We start from the raw sequence: 21,210 nt of genomic DNA, 5'->3' as shown, positions 1-21,210 counted from the left end.
ACAATGTGATAACTGCCACGACTTCTATATTGGCGAAACAAGTAGAAAAATGGAAACCAGATTCAAAGAACATAAAAAGTCACCTTCACACGTTTTCAAACACTGCAAATCAAATAAATACAACGTAACCATAGAAAACACCCAAATACTAAATAAAGAAACAAACATAAACAAACACAACATTAAAGAAGCCTTACTTATACAACAACTCAAGCCCAAAATAAACCAATACAAACGAACACTTTTATACCTATATTAAAATATATGTATATTCAACCATCTAAGAACGCCCTTTATATTCCTACATTTAGTTGCACAGCCCCCTTCAAACATGTGGTCAGCTATCGGCCAGTTACCTCTTTCATTCTCTGTGAACCTGACGATGACCAATGAAGGTCGAAACGTTGTTCTTTCCTCTACATAAAAATTTTCTCAGCCCAAACCAGCCGTTTTTACATAGATACATACTTTATTCCCCAAGTGTATTTTACCTTTCATTAAAATAATAAATATAACTGTGGTTACTACATTTCTGTTAATTCTGAGATATCCTATATTCTTAGACTTATAAGTGGACGCTCAGTGTAATTATAGTGGTGTATTGTACTTCTTTTCAGTTCAACCGTTTAAATTTTTTTCAAAATCAAAGTACGAAAATTATATAATTTACCAATCTATGAAATTTTGTGTTGTTTAGAGTTCCGAAGAAAATAAAAACATTTAAGGTAAGTAATTCAGTGTTATGCTTCTTGATGAAACATATATATGTGTACATGTTGCACTCTTAAAAGTCCACTGTATCTATGTCACGTTTGAATATTTACAATAGTGAATAACACATTGCATCAAAACACCGAGCTAAATATAAAAACAAAGTATATAGCTATCTGAAATATAATGAGCTAAAGATTAAAACGGTTAGGCTACAAATAAAAGATACTATTGGGGAGAATGTTTTTACCTCATATAAAAGTATAGCAGTATTTTTACGGTTTCGCTGCTGACCTTCAAATGTATTTATACGTAAAAAAGGATGTGTTATTTTGCTACTTTTGCGAGCATACTTCACATTCACATACACTGATGCGTGTTTATCTGATTTCTCTTTTCCGTGTTTGCGTACACAGGTGTGCCATGTAAGAAATCTCATTTGTTATGCTGAGATTTAAGTATATTTACGTAAGTAGGTTGAGAAGGACCGGCCTTTTGAAGAGAGTTATCATGGAAACACAATCAAATGATGACGGTTGTTTTCGTGTAAAATTCTGTTATATAATAACAAAAATGGTACATTTGTGGTTTCTGAACTACCCTACTGGAATAAACAAGCTGTTCTTTGATGCCGAAGGTACTTGATCCTGGGTTGTGATGATAAATTTTACATACTCCCGTCATGATTTACAGCTCAAATGGTGTAAAAGAAGTCCCATTACTGCTGGTGTTAGGCCTAAAACATTTTAAAGACCATTTATTTCTCACAAGCAATGTGGCCAGCTGGAGTTAAAGGTGAATTTTCAACAAATTTAATAATTGCCTTAGAAACTCTACTTTGGTTAGGTATAATTCCTGTGTAGTTGCCATATTTTTAAACACTTTAGTTTTTGAGTAAAAAATGAAACAAAATATGCGGGTCCTCAAACTCAACTTCCTCTCGATCGTTCGGCTGTTTCCATGACGTCTTACAACTATGACGTAACAGTTGCCAAACACGCTTCGTTGCGCGCTGACCATTTTGTTCCTTTCAATGCTGGTGTTTTATGTAAATCTATTGGTGCTTTTTTCGGATTACATACTTTGTAAGACTTTTTTATCTTGATATTGCTACTTTATGTTTGTTTTATGATATCATGGTTTACTGCGTTGCTTATGGTTGTAAAAACGGTTCGGCATCAGGCAAAAGCTTCTTTTCGTTTCCGTGCAAAGAGTAGGAACCGGCAAGGTGGCGACAGTGGGTGCCAGGGGCGTAGATCCTGGGGGGATTGAGGTATACATCTCCCCTTCACTTTAGGTGGGGGGTATGGTGCATATAATCATCCCACCCTACAGTTTGGTCTGTTGAATTGTTTTATTGCATCACAAGTCTACAAATTGTGTGTTTATTCTTGTGATTCTCGTGTTCTTACCAATCGAATTACATAATTAGGCTTAGATGTAGGCTTTTTTTCAGTAGCCAAAATGTACATCTTTAATATAGGCGTGCTTCTAAGCTTTTCGATCTAAGCGATAGTTCGTAAGTACTAGTCAGTAGGCCTAAGTATACATGCAAGTATCGTGGCAACAAGATTACTCTGTGACTGCATGTTTACAGCTTTCAGGTTCATGTAATCAGAGATTACCAATTTGCAAATTGAACAGTCCACATAAGTGGTTGCAAAAATCATCCCCCCGTCGGGTGTAAAACATTACGCCCCTGGTGGATGCGGATAGTCAATAGGAAGAACTGGACTTCTTCACACCATGCAAAGCTTTGTCAAGATCACTTTGAACGCTTATGTTTTGTGTCGGATCCCACTGTTTTGGATTCCGTGGGCTTCAAGCCAGGCAGGTTGAGGCTTAAAAAACCATTGGCAGTAGACAGGATCGTCCCCACCATCTTTCCTCGTGTAGAACTGAGGACTGATCTCAGCCTGCAGCGTACAGGTTCCACTCCTCTGAAGCTATCCCTTGCCATCACGAAAAGAACAAACTCCTAATTTTCCTGACTACACAGGCTGGCAAAATGACTCTATTCAGTTTTTCTAGTCTTTTTCATATCCACCTGACAAATCTGCGATAAGCTAAATATCTATATAGCCTGAAAATGCAAAATTACAAACTTGTAACCTTAGTAGAAAGTCACTCTTCTCTCCTAGTTATTTTGAAATTCTATAGATCTTGTTTTGAATCCATACATGACCATTTCATAAATATGAAAAGAATATTTTCAAATCAGTCAGCTTCCAAAATAAAATTATTAAAATCAAAATTATACTGGTGATTGGTAGAAAAACTTGAAAACAAGAAATATGTGCAACTGAAACAAATATCTCATTGGGCTTTGGAAATATTGATACACTTAAGATGACTAAATAGGATCATAGTTTTGAATAAACAGTATTTTTAATTATAGGTTAAACTCAAATATACTATTTTAGGTTTAACTGCATCTTGAAAAATACACACTCGTGACTTGGCTCCTCATCATTCAAGTCAACAAATTCATAGTATGATGCTTCCAAGACATCGATATTCAGGCAATTTCCATCAAAGCCTCGAGTCTGGGTAATGCACCCTTCATCTTTTAATCGGTTTGACACCTTGTCGTATGAGCGACAACAAACGCACTCTCTCCTGGTTGGCATCTGCTCGCATAAACCACACCTACGCCTTGCACAAATATAAGGAATATGTCATATAAATTATACATCTATGGTAAATATTGAATTAACTATTCAGATTGCTACATCTAGTTTGATTTTATAGACAGAATTATGACGTATAATTCAAGTTCATTTTGTTACGAGTCATAAAGACCAGGTACAATGATTATGAAAGGGCCGAGTATTAGTTACCATAGTCGGCAAAGTATAAACAAATAAAACCCAGTCTGTGATACCAATAATTTATAAACACTAGACAGGGCTCGAGATGCTTAAAATTGCAAGTGAAATAATACAGACCATATTTGTTGTCATGACTTAGGCTTACCATTCTTCCACTGAAGGTGTGATTGACTCGCAACCCGCCTGGGCGCTATCAGTATCACCCACAGTTCCGCTACTCTCGCTCGTAGAACTGTCCTCATCACTAGAACTTGTCAGATCTGTGTCAAAAGTAACTGTTCTATGTTCGTTCAGAGTAGGTTCGAATTGATATGGCGCTACTCGACACTGTTCAGAACACAAAGTCAAAACAGACTCCGCGTCTGTTTCTCCGTATGCATTGGCCATGTTTATTTACATTCAACGCGCTGGCGTTGGCGGTTTGTTTGGCAACTATTACGTCACAGTACTTTTACTAGCGGCAAACGTTAAAACTAAAACGTTCGGATTGCTGCTCGAAAAGGGCTCTTTCTGCACAAAGTTCTATGTTTCATTTATTAGCACATATTTTTATAAAAAATTGTGAACCTGCAAAATTAATCAGTATGTGTAGTTCTTTTGACTGCAAAGTTTTCTTTTTTCTGTAAAATTCACCTTTAATAATTACACTCACCTTTTTTTCAAAATATTAACTTTGACCTTTCGAATGATAAGGATAATTATATAAATAAATATCAATATGTGTTTATGTATGTGTTCCTTATACGTTTCCACATTTCTTGATCAATTAGTACCAACCATGACGTAGTGATATAGTATGACATGAATAAGGTCATGGTGGGGAAGCCCATCTAATTTTGGAAAAACTACCAATGTTGTATATTCCTCAGCATTAGGATGAACTATATAACCACTATTATTAGGATTTTTGAAAACAGTATATATATCTGTCCTTTCAGTATTAATACCTTAATGTATTTTTTGTACTTTTAATGTTCATTATATTAAGAATAAAAAATGGAAGCACAATTTCCTATCCAGTTTGAAATGCCACTTCGTTTTACCTTCTGCTTACGTGCTTAAATTTACAAAACAATATCAGCATTACCGGAACAATAAATAAGAAAGGTTTTTAAAATGAAATGATTAAAATCTTGCACTGAAATAAACCTGTGCGATGCTATACTTGTAATCGAATAAAGCACTTATGCATTGTCTCAAGAAAAAGGCCTGGCATGGCCTAGCGCGTTAAGGCGTGCGCTTCGTAATCCGAGGGTAGCGGGTTCGCGCCCGCATCGCGCCAAACATGCTCGCCCTCCCAGCCGTGGGGGCGTTATAATGTGACGGTCAATCCCACTATTCGTTGGTAAAAGAGTAGCCCAAGAGTTGGCGGTGGGTGGTGATGACTAGCTGCCTTTCCTCTAGTCTTACACTGCAAAATTAGGGACGGCTAGCACAGATAGCCCTCGTGTAGCTTTGTGCGAATTTCCAAAAAACCAAACCAAACTCAAGAAAAGAAAATACGCAAACAGGGAACAAAGAAACGAAGGACAGTGGTACTGAAACAAGAGCAGAGATCAAAGAGAGTTTTGAAAGTAAAATTCTCCATTAACTATTTAACAACAACTAAAACGGATCTGCAATAGTTAACCCTAAAAATTAATGCTTTGAAGTAATAGGTCATATTGATATCGGGTTGAATTATTCAGTAATAAATGAAAATATATGGAAACAAATCATGAGAAATGAACCAACACTCCAGCTAAAAACTTAGAGTGAAAGAAACATTTGTCTTGCAGATACAATGATAATTTATATCTGCTTAAATTGAAAAAAAAATCACCGAATTTAGTATAATCATTTATACGAATTTTCTATATCCATTAAAACTTCTATTTACGAGTCTACAGCTAGCCAAATTTCACTTGGGACGCGAGATCTTTCTTCCTTGGAACCAACTGACAAAATATCCAACAGCACCTCAAATTGTAGATGAAGGAACAGCCAAATTAAAATATGTCATACAGAAGGCTCAGAAGCAACAGTAACAAGCCTACGACTTTAAAAGACGCCTAGACACATTTAAAGTATGTGGTTTAATATTATCAAGGACACATCCTTTATCTTCCACAGTAAATAATTTTATTGTAAAATTCGCTCAGAGGTGGAATGGACATTTCGAAATTACATAAATGTATTAATTAAAATATACTAGATCAGGTGCAGTTATATGACAGTTTCATGCTTCTAATAAAAAGAGGTGTATATATTTTCCTCGTGACAATCCTCTCCACAGTGAATAAGATAATAATTATCCCAGGCAGTTGCAACAAAATAAGAATGCCGACCATAAAATGGGTCGTTCCCCATAAGAAATAATGCTTCTCTCCCCTTCTCATCCATCAACAGATCCTGCTGATGATTTAACTCTATCTCCTCCTCAAAGGATATTGCAATCACGTCGCAGAGTTAATTTTCAAAGTTAGCTGGTCTTCAAAGTGTTACACTTTCGGTAAGCCAAATCAGAATCGGAAGCTATACAAGATCTAACAAATTATATTTTTCTTGTAAGAGGAAGTTAAAAGTAAAAATACAAAAAAAAAATGGAATGCTGTTTACCAAGTGATTAATGTCATCACTTCCTTTTTCAAGAGGGGAAGAGTATAAGACAGCAAACTTCGTTCATTGATTAGTTCCTTTTATCTATGAATTTTTAGTTTCATTAAAACACATACTCACCTTCAAGGTAATCGTTTGTATTTTGAATAATTATGTATGTATATTGAACTTGACAACCGTTTCCATATTGATGACGTACGTACATTTGTTTGCTTGTTTTGAATTTGGCGCAAAGCTTCTCGAGAGCTATCTGCGCTAGCCGTCCCTAATTTAGCAGTGTAAGACTAGAGGAAAGGCTGCTAGTCATCACCCCCCAACTCTGGGTGTGATCAATCGACATCCTTTTAACTGTTTTACCAACGAATAGTGGGATTGATCATCACATTATAACGCCCCCACGGTTAAAATGTTTAACGCGACGGAGATACGAACCCGCGACCCTCGTATTACGAGTCGTACGCCTTAACTCACCTGGTCATACCGGCCACCTATATATATTACTTATATAGCAGAATATTGTGTAAATTTATGGTCACATGAGGTGTGCACACGTGACGTACTTTGAATAAATACTCTAACAGAGACAGAGAGAAACAATCATGAGGTATTTCGTAAATGATATAGTCAGTGAATTATTGCCTATTATCACTAGATATTGTTGTTATTAATACTGAAGGGTATTTTTGGAATATTATGCTTGTTTTTGAAATTGGATGTTCTTTACAATTCTTTTTTCCTGATTTTATAATCTGAAATAATATTGATATTTATGATATATTGGATATTAACATGAGCATCAAGTCGTGGCCAGATACGTGTTTATCAATTATTATTAGTAAGTGTTGAATTCATTTCTAAATGTTGTTATTATGGAATAAATTGTTTGTCTTTGGGGTTAAACCCTAGTTGTAACGGCTTGTTCATTTTAGACCATTAAAACGCTTACGTGATTAAAGACAGCTGTTCTGTTAGCAACATAACTTGAATCATTTGTAGATAAAAACAAACTAAAAGCACCCTCCTGAAATTATGGAACTATTAAAAGAAACACTGTGGAAAGGTCAATTCCATCTTATATAAGTCGAGGAAACCTCGAAGTATTAATTGGAAATTTTTTTACTCAAACCTGAAAGAAGTAAACAACTTAAAAAGGCCATTTCTTCATAAACTTTGAACAAACCTCTAATTACTAAAGTTTTATCCAGAAAGAAAGAATTCTTATGACACAAGTAGATGTTTTAATTACATGTTACCATGAACTGTAGACAAGAGCCGTTAGAATGAAAAAAAGAGGGAATGTATTAGAAGGATGGAAAATGTAAGACTCTGAAGAAACAACTAGTAATAATAAACCAATTGTATAATATCCTTGAACGAAAATATTCTTTCTGTCCTAACTTATATAAGAACTGTATTACTTACAGAAACCAGTTCGTAAATCAGTACATTTATTAATGAAAAGCCGTTAAACATGTTAATTTGACATTAGTTATTCAGCTAGCATTGTCCATACTGTTCTGGTAATGATAACTGGAAAATTGTTACACGTATAACAAAAGGATGTAGTTTGATATAAACAGCGGTTTGTCATGCTATTCCAGCAAGAGGAAAGGTGACAGTTTCACTACAGATTACAGTGTATGGTTTGTTTGTTTTGGAATTTCGCACAAAGCAACTCAAGAGTATCTGTGCTAGCCGTCCCTAATTTAGCAGTGTAAGACTAAAGGGAAGGCAGCTAGTCATCACCACCCACCGCCAACTCTTGGGCTACTCTTTTACCAACGAATAGTGGGATTGACCGTCACATTATAACGGCTGGGAGGGCGAGCATGTTTTGGCGCGACTCGGGCGCGAACCCGCGACCCTCAGATTACGAAGCGCACGCCTTAACGCGCTAGGCCATGCCAGGCCCTACAGTGTATGGATAATTAATATTGACCTAGAGGGAAAAGTATATATTTGCAATATTATATGGCTAGGAAATATCTGTGCAGTATGTGAAAATTATACATGTACCCAATATTTAGTGATACAAAGATAGAAGTAAAAGATAACAAGGGCAACTAACCTAAAGTGCAACATAAACGTAGTGTATCTAAAACAAAAATCATTCACCTTGATCATCTTTAGAGGTATATTGGTAGAGAGTAGTCAGCTGGCTAACTTCTGAGAAGTAAGTCAACTTGCTTAAAAGTCCAATGCTACTGTCGAAATGGCTCTCAAAGAATCACTGATGGTGGAGCCAGTGGCTTCCTTCCGCCATTTGCCTAAAGCCCAGTGATAAGGAATAAGTGAAGATGAAAGACCTAAAGCTATCCCATTTTCGTAGCTTTGACAAAAACCAATCAAACAGTTTGATGACTGGACGTTTTAAGGAGAATAAAAAAATGAAATGTATATATTGTTTGGTTATCCAAAATTGTGATTGTGCTTTCAATTGTACATATACACTACACGGCCAAAAGTATGCAGACACCTCTTCTAAGTAGTGGGCACGGCTATTTCAGCCACACCCATTACAAACAAATAAGTATACAGCCATGCAATCTTCATAGACACAAATTGGCAGTAGAATGGGTCATAGTGAAGATGTCAGTGACTTTCAACGTGACACTGTCATGGGATGCCACCTTTCCAACAAGTCAGTTCGTCAAATTTCCGCCCAGCTAGAGCTGCTCTGGTCAATTGTAAGTGCTGTTATTGTGAAGTGGAAACGTCTAGGAGCAACAACAGCTCAGCCATGAAGCGATAGGCCACACAAGCGCACAGAACGCGACCGCCGAGTTCTGAAGCGCGTAGCGCGTATAAATCGTCTGTCCACAATTGCAACACTCCCTACCGAGTTCCAAACTGCCTCTGAAAGCAACGTCAGCACAATAACTGTTCGTCCGAAGTTTCATGAAATGGGTTTCCATGGCTGAGAGCCGCACACAAACCTAAGATTACCATGCGCAATGCCAAACGTCGGCTAAAGTGTTGTAAAGCACATCGCCATTGGACTCTGGAGCAGTGGAAATGCGTTCTCTGGAGTGACGAATCACACTTTGCTATATGGCAGTCTGACAGGCGAATCTGAGTTTGGCAGATGCCAGGAGAACACTACCTGCCTGAATGAATGGTGCCAACTGTAAAGTTTTGTAGATGATGAATTAAGATCTGGCGCTGTTTTTCATTGTTTGGGCTAGGCTCTTTAGTTCCATTGAAGGGAAATCTTAATGCTACAGGATACAATGACATTCTAGAGAATTGTGTGCTTCCAGCTTTGTGCATGGCCAGGTGGTTAAGGCAGAACGGTCTATGTTAAACCAGATTACGTAAACTAATCATTAAGTTACTCGGTATTTATTATGATATTGAGAAAACATTCGTTAATTTTAATGAAGGCCCAGCATGGCCAGGTGGTTAAGGCGTTCGACTCGTAATCCGAGGGTTCGAATCCCCGTCACACCAAACATGCTCGCCCTTTCAGCTGTGGGGCATTACAATGTGACGGTCAATCTTACTATTCGTTGGTAAAAATGTAGCCCAAGTGTTGGCGGTGGGTGGTGATGACTAGCTGCCTTCCCTCTAGTCTTACACTGCTAAATTAGGGACGGCTAGCGCAGATAGCCTTCTTGTAGCTTTGCGTGAAATTAAACCCAAACAAACAGTTGATTGTAAGGTACGTTGGAGATCAAAGCTTGTGGCATGCGAAACAAAATGGTGCATATAGAGGGCAGCACTGAACGGAAATAGCTATTGAGAGGAGTTAAATACTTTTAGGAAACACATTGTCAGTATAGGAATATTGCAACTGTAGACAGTGAAATAAAGTTGTAATAATGCTAACAAAATGTAGTTGTTAAGACTGTTTAATTCAGTTTTTGTTTGCTTATTGTAGAACTAAAGAAAAAACTTGATCGTCTAAACTTGCCTTCTCAAGTAAATTATGATGAAGAAGAGAGTGTTCCAATTATTCAGTCTTTTTCAAGTGAATCGGACCTTCCAACAACCAATCTTCATTCAATAGCCCTGTCATATTTCGATGATAATCAAAATTTGGCTGGAAACAGTCCATCAGCTGAAGTTTCACCTGCAGAAGATGTTTTAAATAAAAGGGTGTGTGGAGTTGTTATAATGCGTAGAGAACATAAATAATTAGTTATATTAATATTTACTTAAATGTTTGACTTATTTATTTAATTATTTGTATATAAATACATTCATGTACGTATCAGGGTTAGCTATTTGCCATTTCCAAGCTGGTGCATTTAGCATTATTTTATTAATTTGAATTTTGAGTATTTCTCAACCAGAGTGATAAAAAATATAACTATATTTTACATAAAGAGATTTCTTTAAATTGTTCATTTTTGTAGTACCCCAAACTACGTTATTTTGATATGATTTCAATTATTGAATGTATATTTAAATGCTATCGGTCTGTTTTATATTCAAGCTTTATTTACAATGTAGTCACTCCCTTTTGTCTTTTGAACTGGTGTAAAGAAGGATTTTCTTAAGAAGGTAACATCTTTGAAAATGCCAAAATTATAAGTATTACCTTCATAAATTGTGATCTAAATTTTAAATATGGCATCACAAGCTAGCAATTACTTATATAACTCTTAATATACTTTTGTTGTGACTCATATTTATGATTTTATTTTTTGTCATAATTGTATTTATGCGTTATTCTTGGTAATTCTTCTGGCCTATTCTGGTACCCCAAAATATATTAATACTAGTTTACTTTCATGAATCAGTCTGCTCCCTCTAAATCTAATAAAGAATAAAAACATTTTCCAGTGTTGTTTATTGCTAATTAAACAGGTTTTTTTTGTTTGTAATGCATGCTATTCAATTCTTCTATTTTACCACTTCCACCTGAAGCATTTAATTTTCAGTTTGAATCCATATATTTCATTTCATCTGCAAAAAAAACTTAATAAATGATATAAAGTTGTTTACCCTTTACTAAATTAGTTTACACAAGTTATGAGTTCTATTTGTCCACTGATAAAGAATAGCTTTTTTTTTTCCTAATCATGAATATAATGTTTTACAGGTCCAGAAATCCTCAACATTGTCAAGTATATCTAAAAACTACAAATACAGTCAAAAAGACAAACAAGTTTCTGGGCCCAGTGAGGATTTCTGTAAATTTGAAAACTCACTGGAGAATCTAACTGCATTTGTTAATGAGCCCTGCCCCAAGGGAGTGACAGTTCGATGTCGCATAACTCGAGATAACAAAGGAGTGGATCGAGGATTTTTCCCTACATATTTTCTGCATTTAGAAAAAAATGATGGAAAAAAAGTAAATATTCATTTGAGAAAATTGGTCAACTAATATTTATAAACAAATTAAAACTTCTATATACATTAAAACAACAAATAGTAAGGTACATTATTCATATTTACTGTTTATTCCTCAGGTAAAAAGTAATAATATCTATCATACAACATACTGTACTTCAGTATTTTAAATATACATCTAAATATGGTGGTTGAGCATTATAAGCTGTGATGACACTAGCAGGTTGGTGTGAGCTGTGGTAACACAAGTAGGTTGATGTAAGTTATGATGACAGTAATAGGTTGATATGAACTTACATGATGCTAATAGATTTATGTAAGCTCTAGTGATGCTGTTAGGTTCATGCACTGTCATGACACTAGTAAGTTGTTGTAAGGTAAAATGACACCGTGGGTTGATGCAACTTGTGATATCACTTGTGGCTTTACATCAGCCAAAATTAAACTAATATATATCTGTACATAATTAGTATTAAATGTTGATAGTGTTGAATTCTGCTACTTGAGCCACATATCAACAGAGATTAGGTTTGTTTTGTCCAATAATTACAGCCTGATCTTTATTTGTTACTAACCATTGGTTCACACCTCAGGGAATAGAACAATTCTTCTATTGTAAACTAGTTTCAAGAGTATGCAAATTATAAAGTTGGTGATTTCTATCCCTCAAGTGACATTGCAGCTTGGGTAGTTTGATTTGGATTTAAACGAGATTTTGGATATTGTCTCGAACCACTGTGATTCAGATTGTAGTATGGCATGGAACACTACACTGATGACAGAAGTTTTAATTATAATTACTAATATTCAGCTGTGTCTTCACAGTATCCAACTATTATTTTTTCAAACATAAAACAATTTATAAAATTTCACCTGCCCTAATGAGTTATTAAAAATGCCAAGTTAAGAAACATTAAATTTCCCTATAATCATAAAATATGATTCAGTTGCATATACATAAAATGTACTTCCAGTCATGATCTCATAAATTACTATTGTATTCTCTGATAATAACAATAACTCTGTTTCTTCTGACAGTATAATTAACCATATTAGTTCGTATCATTGTTACTGATCTGGTTGGAGACTTGTGTAACTTTCAGTAAGCAATGTATAATTAACCATGTTAGTTTTTGTAGCTGTTGTCGATCTTATCAGAGACTTGAGAAAAATTCACTAAGTATTTTTCTCTCTGTTTTTTTCTTATGATATTCAAGCCAGTTAATTTATATTTTTGTTGTTTTGCTATTTATTCCATGTTTGATAAATAAAATAAACTTCTTTGTTTATTTTCTTGTCTGGTTCAGAAAAATTTCAAAACCTGTAAAAATTATACAATTGTACGTTTAGCCAAGAATCACAACACTGATGATGTTAAACCCATGAATTGGTACTAAATCACCTGAATTCTAATAACTTATTGCAGAGATATAATAGTAACATATGGAGAATGTAAAATTGTTACCTTCCAATTCTGTTTCAGTACAACAGTTTAATTTATTAGATATAATTCTATAAGCATAATTTCTCCAAAAATAAAATAACATCAGCATTTATGTAAATGAAGTATACACAGTTTGAATATTTTGTAAGGAAATAATCCTGAAAAAAAGAAAACACATGCATCAAATAAAACATATTTATTGGATTCAACACATTCATTATTACTAAATTTGTTAGTTTCATTTGAAGATATTATCAGTATATTAATTGTAAAAAAATTTTTTTTTCACCAGTGTGTAAAAATGTCAGTAGTTTTTTTGATTTATTTTATTTGTTAGTTTTATATTTATATGAAAGTGACAATAAAACTACCTGGTGTGTTTTTAAGTTTTGGAGTTGAAAAATGTTAAGTTTTTGTTGCTAAGTTTCACAAACTTCCTTACAGAATTATTTTAAGGGTACTCGAAAAGAAAACATGTCATGCTTAATTTAAAGGGTCACTAATAGTTTACTTCTTATAGTGTTTGTCATTACACTATATTCATTTTATGAGTGGTTATTTAGTTATTTCCAATGGTCTTAGTGCTCAAGTTTTACTTACAGATTTTCTTGCTTGCGGCGAGGAAGAGAAAAAAAAGTAAAACTTCGAACTATCTAATATCTGTGGACCCAATTGATATGTCACGAGGAGGTGATCATTTTGTGGGCAAATTGAGGTAGGCTCAAGGAATAATGAGTTGCACTTTGGGCATTATGGGCAGAAAAACTATTCATCTTGTATACATTTTTTGTACATAATGCGATTCATACACCCACAGATGTAGTTACTTACTGTAAATGTAGAATAGAAATTAATATTACCTAGTATTGCATATTGATTCATAACTCAGAAACATGTATGAAATATTTGGAATATAGTATGCTCTTATTCACTATTTTTAACTTCTCTGTTTAGAAACAGCTGTGCTTGTGAATTTAATAACTGCTTATACTTGAAATATTTACTTTCCGTAGAGTGGCTGGGAATTTGAGCTTGAGCTAGACCTGGCTCATAATTAGCCACTAAGATTCCAAAAATAATTAATAATATTTCTGATTATAATACTAAATAAAGCAATTTATAATATTAATCATGAATTATATATATATTCCACAATGTATTACAGCTGTCTTTCTACAGGTAAATCTCTTGTGTTGTTGCTGAAACAGAATATCACAGTTTATGGATATCTTTATGTAAGAAAGCATTGAAAATTAACACTGTTCTTTATGTAAGCTTACTATTTATTTTTAATTAAAGTTGAGTTTAATATTTCTATTTCTCTCTGCATGGTAACCTTTTTTAAAATTTGTAGACTGAGCATTTAACAAAAAGAGTGTTTACTGATATAATAAAATGCCAATATTGTTAGTCATTTTAATGTTTTTCAAAATTATCTAGTCACTGAAATCTGCAATTTTTATATATTTTGCTGATATGCACTTGACTTGCACAAACCAACAGGGCTGAAGCAGATAAGCTATCATTCATTAAACTTGTGGCAACAGACTGTACTAGCACGTATGTATTCTTACAAGTGTCCTGCTAGGAAGTTAGTAGAGTACTTGCCTAGCCTGTAAGAGATTCCAGGTTTAAATCTGGGCTGCAAAAATAAAGAAAATTAAATTACTACAGAAAAACTACTTCCAAACTAATGGTCACCACTTGACCCAGAGATAAGACATTGTCTGTGAGAGAGAAGAATGTGGTAGTTTAAGTTGTTAAAAACTATACTTTGTTACTTAACCTCTAGCTCAGTTAATAGAGCAGTTACTTGACACGTGAGAGGTTTTGGGCTTAAAACCAAACTGAAGAAATACAGGGTGTCCCAAAATAACGTTTACACTCTTTGGATCATTATAACTTGCCTTGTTTATTGAGTTTAACAATGAAACAAGATACATATGATAGCCAAAGGATTTATTTAAAGATTTAATACTGAAATCAAGAGAAAAAATGCGATGAACGCTGGATTTAGGGATACCTGTTTCACGAGACAGTTGGCGCACTGCACTGATTTTCTTGGAGAATTCAGAATATTATCAATGACCTCTTGCTCTCTTGTTGGACTTGTTGATGATCTATTTTGACCAGAGCGATCCTTTCTCATATGGTGGAGAGTTCTGTGTTCATCAAACTTGGTGATGATGCATGAAATGCTGGGGCGAGATGGCGCATCCATATGGAACTTTCTAGTAAAACGTCTTTGCACTTCAGCTTTGTTTTCGACTTTCCAAAAAGTTTTGAGAATGAATATTTTGTGCTCGATTGTAAGCTGATTATCCGCTATCCTTGGACACAAGTCAAATCTGAAACAAAAGAAACGGTTTATTAGCTATACACAGTCAAAGAGTGTAAACGTTATTTTGGGACACCCTGTATATATATAGTGTTTACATTTACCCCACATAGAAGAAGGGGCTTCAGCTACCAAAAGTGTAAGGAGGTGAGCCTCGTTTTCCTTTTCCCAGGAAGAGCTCAATCTGTAAAATCTCCATGTAATCAATGTTATTGCTTGATTGGTTCGTTTTTTATTCCTACATACTAATTTTGAGACAACTTTACTCTTCCTAAATGAACCACTAATAAAATTAAATCAAAAGAATTAAACTTAACCATGTGAAATTGAACTGATATAATAATGAATAAAACAGTTTCTTCTGGTTGTGAATGAAATACATCCTTGTTGGAAGTGAAAGAAACAGAATTTGACCCATTTTTCTATGCAATATTATTTAAAACTTTTGTGTATGTTTGTGTATGTGTGGATCAATGTTTATATTTTCCAGTATTTACATATTGGAATATGTAATATTCCAATAATATTACATATAATTGTAATATATTAATAAATATATATGTTAATAAATTAACAGGTCCAATATTTTTGGAACATCTTTCACTCTCTTTGATGTTGGAATTAACACAAAGAAGGCAAGCCTTTTTGATGACAAAAAGAATCTGCGTTGTGAACTTGCAACCGTTGTTTATGTAAGCTTACTAATTATTTTTAACTAAAGCTTTGTTCAATATTTCTATTTCTCTCTTTGTAGTAATGTTTTTCATTTTCAAAACATTCCTAAAACTATTAGGTTGTGACACCAAAGGAATGATCAAACCCTGAAGTAGTTTGATAATCTTGGAGCAACTGTTTTAGGTTTCTTTCTTTTTTTTGCAGTAATTACATTACTGAGCTGGAAATCTAGGTCAGTGAATGTAAAAATTGAAGTGTTTGAACTATTGTTTCGAAAAATAAAGTACTAATAAAAAGTGCTAAGACTAATAGTTAGTGTTACTTATTAATCTGTAAACTAAACCATCTTCATTAATCATGTAATTACACCTTTTACGGAGGTGTCACTTGATGAAAAGAATTACATTTTTTGGCTGAAGGACAGATTTTTCTTAATTGATAGCATGATGTTTAAAACATTTATTTACTATTCAGTTATATGTACAGACCTTAATATCAACTTACAATTGCATATCCACCTCTACCTAACTATAGGGACTTTTTCATATTATTTTACAACTACTACTGCTACACTAAAGTACAGTAATATTCATGTATAATTCAAGACATTTTTAATCATTTTTTGGACAAATTAAAAAGTAACTTGCAGAATAGCTCATAAGATATGTTATGTAAACAAATATTATACACAAAACATAGTGAATGATAATGTTAATGTCAGTATTCAATAATTTGAATTTTCCTAAACAAACTTCAGTACCCCTTGAGCGTGTTGTTTACCTGCATGACACTTTATGTACACAGTGAACTTAAATAACCAAGATGAAGACCCATGTGGATCATCTGTAGCCATTTCTAGTTTTGATCTATTGATCAGATGCAATGTAATCACTTTTAATAAAATAGTAGGATTCACTGACACCATTGTAATGTTACACAGCTGAAAGTCAAAGAAAATCTTCAACTCAGAACCTTCAGGTTCCCAGTCTGATATCAAGGCCACAGTCAGGCCATGAAAATAATGAAATACCAAAAAACACTTTATCATATTTTTTTACATAGTTTATTCCACAGTATTTATGTAGATTATTTCAGTATACTTAAAACAATTGTGATTAGGAATATCATCATTTGTTTGACATACAGTTCGTATATAAACATAATATTAAACTAAAATATATGAGTTAAAGAATGTTACTATGTGTATATGGTTGCACAAGTAACAGTCATACTTTTAATTATTAAAAGTTTTAAGAAGTGACGTGTGTTACAGTTCAGATCCAGAATTTCAACATTTCTGTTTAAGCTGGAAGTGTAGAAGATTGAAACTATTTTTGATAAATTCAAATAAACTAAGGTAATAATAAATACCATACACATTTTTTTAAAAAGATTATAGTTGCCTATTTCTGTTATTACATATTGAGTCAGGTTAAGCAGACTCTTATAAAAAAATTTTTAAATATGTAATTTTTACCTTACAGGAAACAAATGTGTTGGGATTTAATGGTCCAAGGCAAATGACTGTTATTATTCCACAAATTTTACCTAACAACAAGAGGATAGAGATAAGACCAATGTCTGCAAGTGAACTTTGTTTTTCAATTTCTTTTTTTTAATTATTTATAACTAAAAGCCATTTGTTTTTTAAGAAATTAATGTGCTGAAACTTTAAAAAAATATTCTTAGTTTTAAAACATAATTACAACAATTGTTATTAGCTCATATAAGAATTTAATTGAAATATCTAAAGCTTTTTTCTTTTTCTAGAATGGGCTGTCTGAGCTCTATCTACCAAGAGGAATTAAAGCACAAATTTTACCATTAGAAATCCATAAACTATCGCTAACCCACTAGGGAACATATAAAACTTGTATTTTTGTGTTCGTGTTTTTAACTATAAACCATTCTTTTAAACATGTATAAAAAATATCCCAACTATTTTTATTACATCTTAAATATCTGGTTATATTCTTTTTAATACTAAAATTAATCTAACAGTATTTCTTTCTGTAAGAATAAAAATTAAATATGGCTTTGTGTTCAGTTTTTTTCTAATATATTATTTTCAAAACTTAAAGAATGCTGAAACTTTATTTGAAAAGTGGAAAAGAGGAAATACTGAAAACGTGTTAGAACTACACAACAAAACTCCTATATGGAAGAATGGTAAGTTATTCCAAGATCATTATAATAATAATAATAATGCCACTAAATTCCTTAAGGAACATACAGCCACAAATGCTGTGGTTTCTGTAACAGGCTGGTTTTTAAGTGAGTAGGTTGTTAGCCTACTGCATTTTCAAGATCATTAGTACAACTAAATTTATTAGTATAACCAGTGGTGGCACTTACTGCATAATTGTTCTCAATTTATCCACTTCAAGTTTTCAAACAGATTCAGTAATTTACTAACAATTTAAGCTGTATCTAATAAATTTATTATTGAACTTCCATATGTTTGTTTAAAGTTCCTTTAAAATTATACCACCCACAGGTTTGTTTTTCAAAAAATTTTTCACTAAAGATATTGAAATTATTGTGCTATTTAAATAATATATTCTCAAGCACTTAATTTTATTTGATATTTAAAGAGCTATTTTTGTAATCATCAAAGAGAATTCAGTGTACAACTGTCATTTTATATTTTATTGTGACTTTTATTTACCTCTCACTTAGGAATGCTGTATCACATTTTTTATGTTATGAATTTTTAATTTTATTCTCATTTTTACAATTGTCTGAATTTTAATTTTATACTTCTGAGTGTTCATATGTTTAGAAAGATGCTATTGAGTTTCAAATAATTAAATTTTGTCACTAATGCTTATTATATCTCTTGAACTTGTTGTGAATTCCAGAAAGTCAAACGTACGTACTAAATTTTCACGGACGTGTCACCCGACCATCTGTGAAGAATTTTCAGATTGTTAGTGACAATGATGGTAAGTAAGAATCCCACAAAACTGGTCAACTTACTACATCTCAAGTTTGAGGAAGGAATAGTCAATAAATTATTTAAATTTTCAGATGGTATTAAGGTCTTTGGTGTTGCAGGCTGTGAAGAGGATGGTGCTGCTTTACAAAAGGATTTAGATCATTTAGTGAGATGTGCAAATAAATGTCAGATGGTTTTAATTATAATAAATCCAAGATAATTCATATAGGGTTAGCATACTTTGAATTATAAGTATAATTTTGATGGGAATAACCTTAACACTGTTTTGAAAGAAAAGGGATCTTGGTGTAATAGTCAGTCAGGTTCTAAAACCATTCAAGTAGTGGCTGTGGCTAATGGTAGAGCAAATAGAATTTTAATAAGTGTCTACAGAAATATTGAATGCAAATCTAAAAATATGATCTTGCATTTCAATTTACATTACTTGTCTCAACATTTTGGAATATCTGATCTGAATTCATTATTTCTTGTAACCCTTTTTTCTGTAATAAAGAACATTATCACTAAAGCCTTAGTGCTTAGATTTACTTAAAGCCTCTGCAGCTATAGTAGTCATCAGGTTGTCCAGTTTTCAGTTAATAGTGCATGGCTATATTCATCATTTTTTAGTTTTCAGTAGTCAACTGTTCTCTAGTGTTAACATTGACAATGACAAAATGTTTAGGTAATAACTTACCATTATCCAGTTCTGGAGTTCCTTCTTTAAGGTCAGTTCTCTCTTCTTTTTCTTTGAAGTAACTCGAATATTAATTCCTGCAATTTTAATGACCAATGCATTCAATCTACCAGTTAACTTCAGAGTTGCCTGTGATCATTTCAAGGCAACATGGTCAGTAAATTCTTCTTCATCAAGGCATATCTCAAATTTTTCTATAGCTCAGAGTACGGCTGTAAGTTATAACTCTGTAGTGGTCTAGTTTCTTTCTGCAGAGTTTACTGTTCTACAGGCATATGCTATAACACCCTTCTGACACAGAATTGTTCCTAATCCAATATGTGAAGCATCAATACACAAACAATAATGTTAATCTTTTCTTGGAAGTTGCAAGACAAGGATTCATATAAAACCTGCTTTAATATCTTGAATGCATCCTTACCTTGGGGATCTATTTCCAACCAATATGCTTTCTTCACAGCTGATATAAAGGTTCAGCAACTATAGCAAAGTTTGTAACAAACTGATTATACCAGGCACACGTACTCAAAAGTATACTTAACTTGGAGTTTAGGAAGCATTTAACAGCTTTCACTTTATCAGGTTTTTTACTTACTTAGTCATTGCTTTTAACATAGTAAAAAGCAATGATGAGCACAGGGAGTTGGGTTGGTGGGCTGAAACCCCTGTCTTCCTGCCATTATACCCTCAAAGTGCCCTTCTTTCCTCTATCATAAAAATTTCCAACAACTATAAAAGAGACATACCTTGCTTGCTATGAGTTACTAGGAATGAAAAAACATTTGGCATTAAAATGAAAGACACACAAGGACTTGCAAGACTTTATAGTAAAACAAAAAAATGTAAAATTATGTAAAGCATTAATACACAAAAATTCAATTTAGTTTTAGGTAACAAGTATTTATAAGGCCAGCTGAATAGGAATAAAAGATGATCTGTTTGTTTCTTAGGAATTTTTAACCTATTTGTATCATAGGCTACTCATATAGTCACCTCAACCCCCACCCATTAAAAAAGAGGTTTGCTTTTTATTGATTAAAAGTGTTCTTTTTTATTAATTAGATCCTGCTGCTTTTAATGTATTCTACACAGTATTACAATTACAGATATCAAAACTGGTATTGCCTCTTAAGCCTATATACTTACTGTTGAGCCATTAGAGGGCAGAAGGAATATTAAATTAAGCTTACATCAAAGTGACATTTTTACTTTATAACAATGTGTGTACATATTAATATGTATAATAGTTTGAAAGTATTTTCATTCATGCTGAGAAACTATTACTGTCAAAATATTTAAGTGTAAAACTTAACTACAATTAGCAGAAGATAAAACAAAATGAAAACCACAAAATCTACATTTTGATCACAACCTTTCTCTTTTCAATACTGGTTCTTGTACTTATTTTCATGCACCTAGTCAGTTCTTTACTACTATTGATTTCTAAGTTTGCTCCCCTTCACTATTCTCTCACTTTTTATGGAGGGTTGACAATAACCCACGAGGCAGTGATCGTTATCCTATAATTTTGAGAGAGACTGGCCATGGCCAGTGCCACCCGACCTGGGTGCCCCAGTGGAAGCCGGATCTAATAAACTGGCCCTCTTCCACTGTTCTCGCAGAACTTGATCCTGCCATTGTCTGTAAGCCATCAATAGACGACTGTGTGACAGCAGTAAC

At 33.5% G+C, this 21,210-nt stretch overlaps 1 protein-coding gene and 1 long non-coding RNA gene across 10 annotated transcripts in view; one reads left to right on the top strand and one right to left on the bottom strand.

Annotated features, from left to right (window-relative positions):
* Nucleotides 1-21,210, top strand: part of LOC143225608 (protein king tubby-like) — a 70,102-nt gene that overhangs the window by 41,239 nt on the left and 7,653 nt on the right. For 7 of the 8 annotated variants that reach the window (XM_076455359.1, XM_076455354.1, XM_076455356.1 and 4 more), the window contains 7 exons: nucleotides 10,021-10,238; nucleotides 11,188-11,439; nucleotides 13,485-13,597; nucleotides 15,798-15,912; nucleotides 17,380-17,478; nucleotides 17,977-18,064; nucleotides 18,757-18,840. In XM_076455359.1, coding sequence (XP_076311474.1) covers nucleotides 10,021-10,238; nucleotides 11,188-11,439; nucleotides 13,485-13,597; nucleotides 15,798-15,912; nucleotides 17,380-17,478; nucleotides 17,977-18,064; nucleotides 18,757-18,840 — 969 coding nt within the window. Of the gene's footprint in view, nucleotides 1-10,020; nucleotides 10,239-11,187; nucleotides 11,440-13,484; nucleotides 13,598-15,797; nucleotides 15,913-17,379; nucleotides 17,483-17,976; nucleotides 18,065-18,756; nucleotides 18,841-21,210 lie in introns of those variants that run through there. The other variant, XR_013013951.1, reaches the window with a different exon arrangement.
* Nucleotides 14,794-21,210, bottom strand: part of LOC143225609 (uncharacterized) — a 32,669-nt gene continuing 26,252 nt past the window's right edge. For both annotated transcript variants that reach the window (XR_013013953.1, XR_013013952.1), the window contains exon 3: nucleotides 14,794-15,230. This is a non-coding gene — a long non-coding RNA (uncharacterized LOC143225609). The remainder of the gene's footprint in view (nucleotides 15,231-21,210) is intronic.

Source organism: Tachypleus tridentatus, chromosome 9, assembly GCF_004210375.1.
Source record: "Tachypleus tridentatus isolate NWPU-2018 chromosome 9, ASM421037v1, whole genome shotgun sequence".
Classification (NCBI taxonomy): domain Eukaryota; kingdom Metazoa; phylum Arthropoda; class Merostomata; order Xiphosura; family Limulidae; genus Tachypleus; species Tachypleus tridentatus.
Note: the sequence above shows the minus strand (reverse complement) of the source record. Positions and strands in the feature narration are given on the sequence as shown.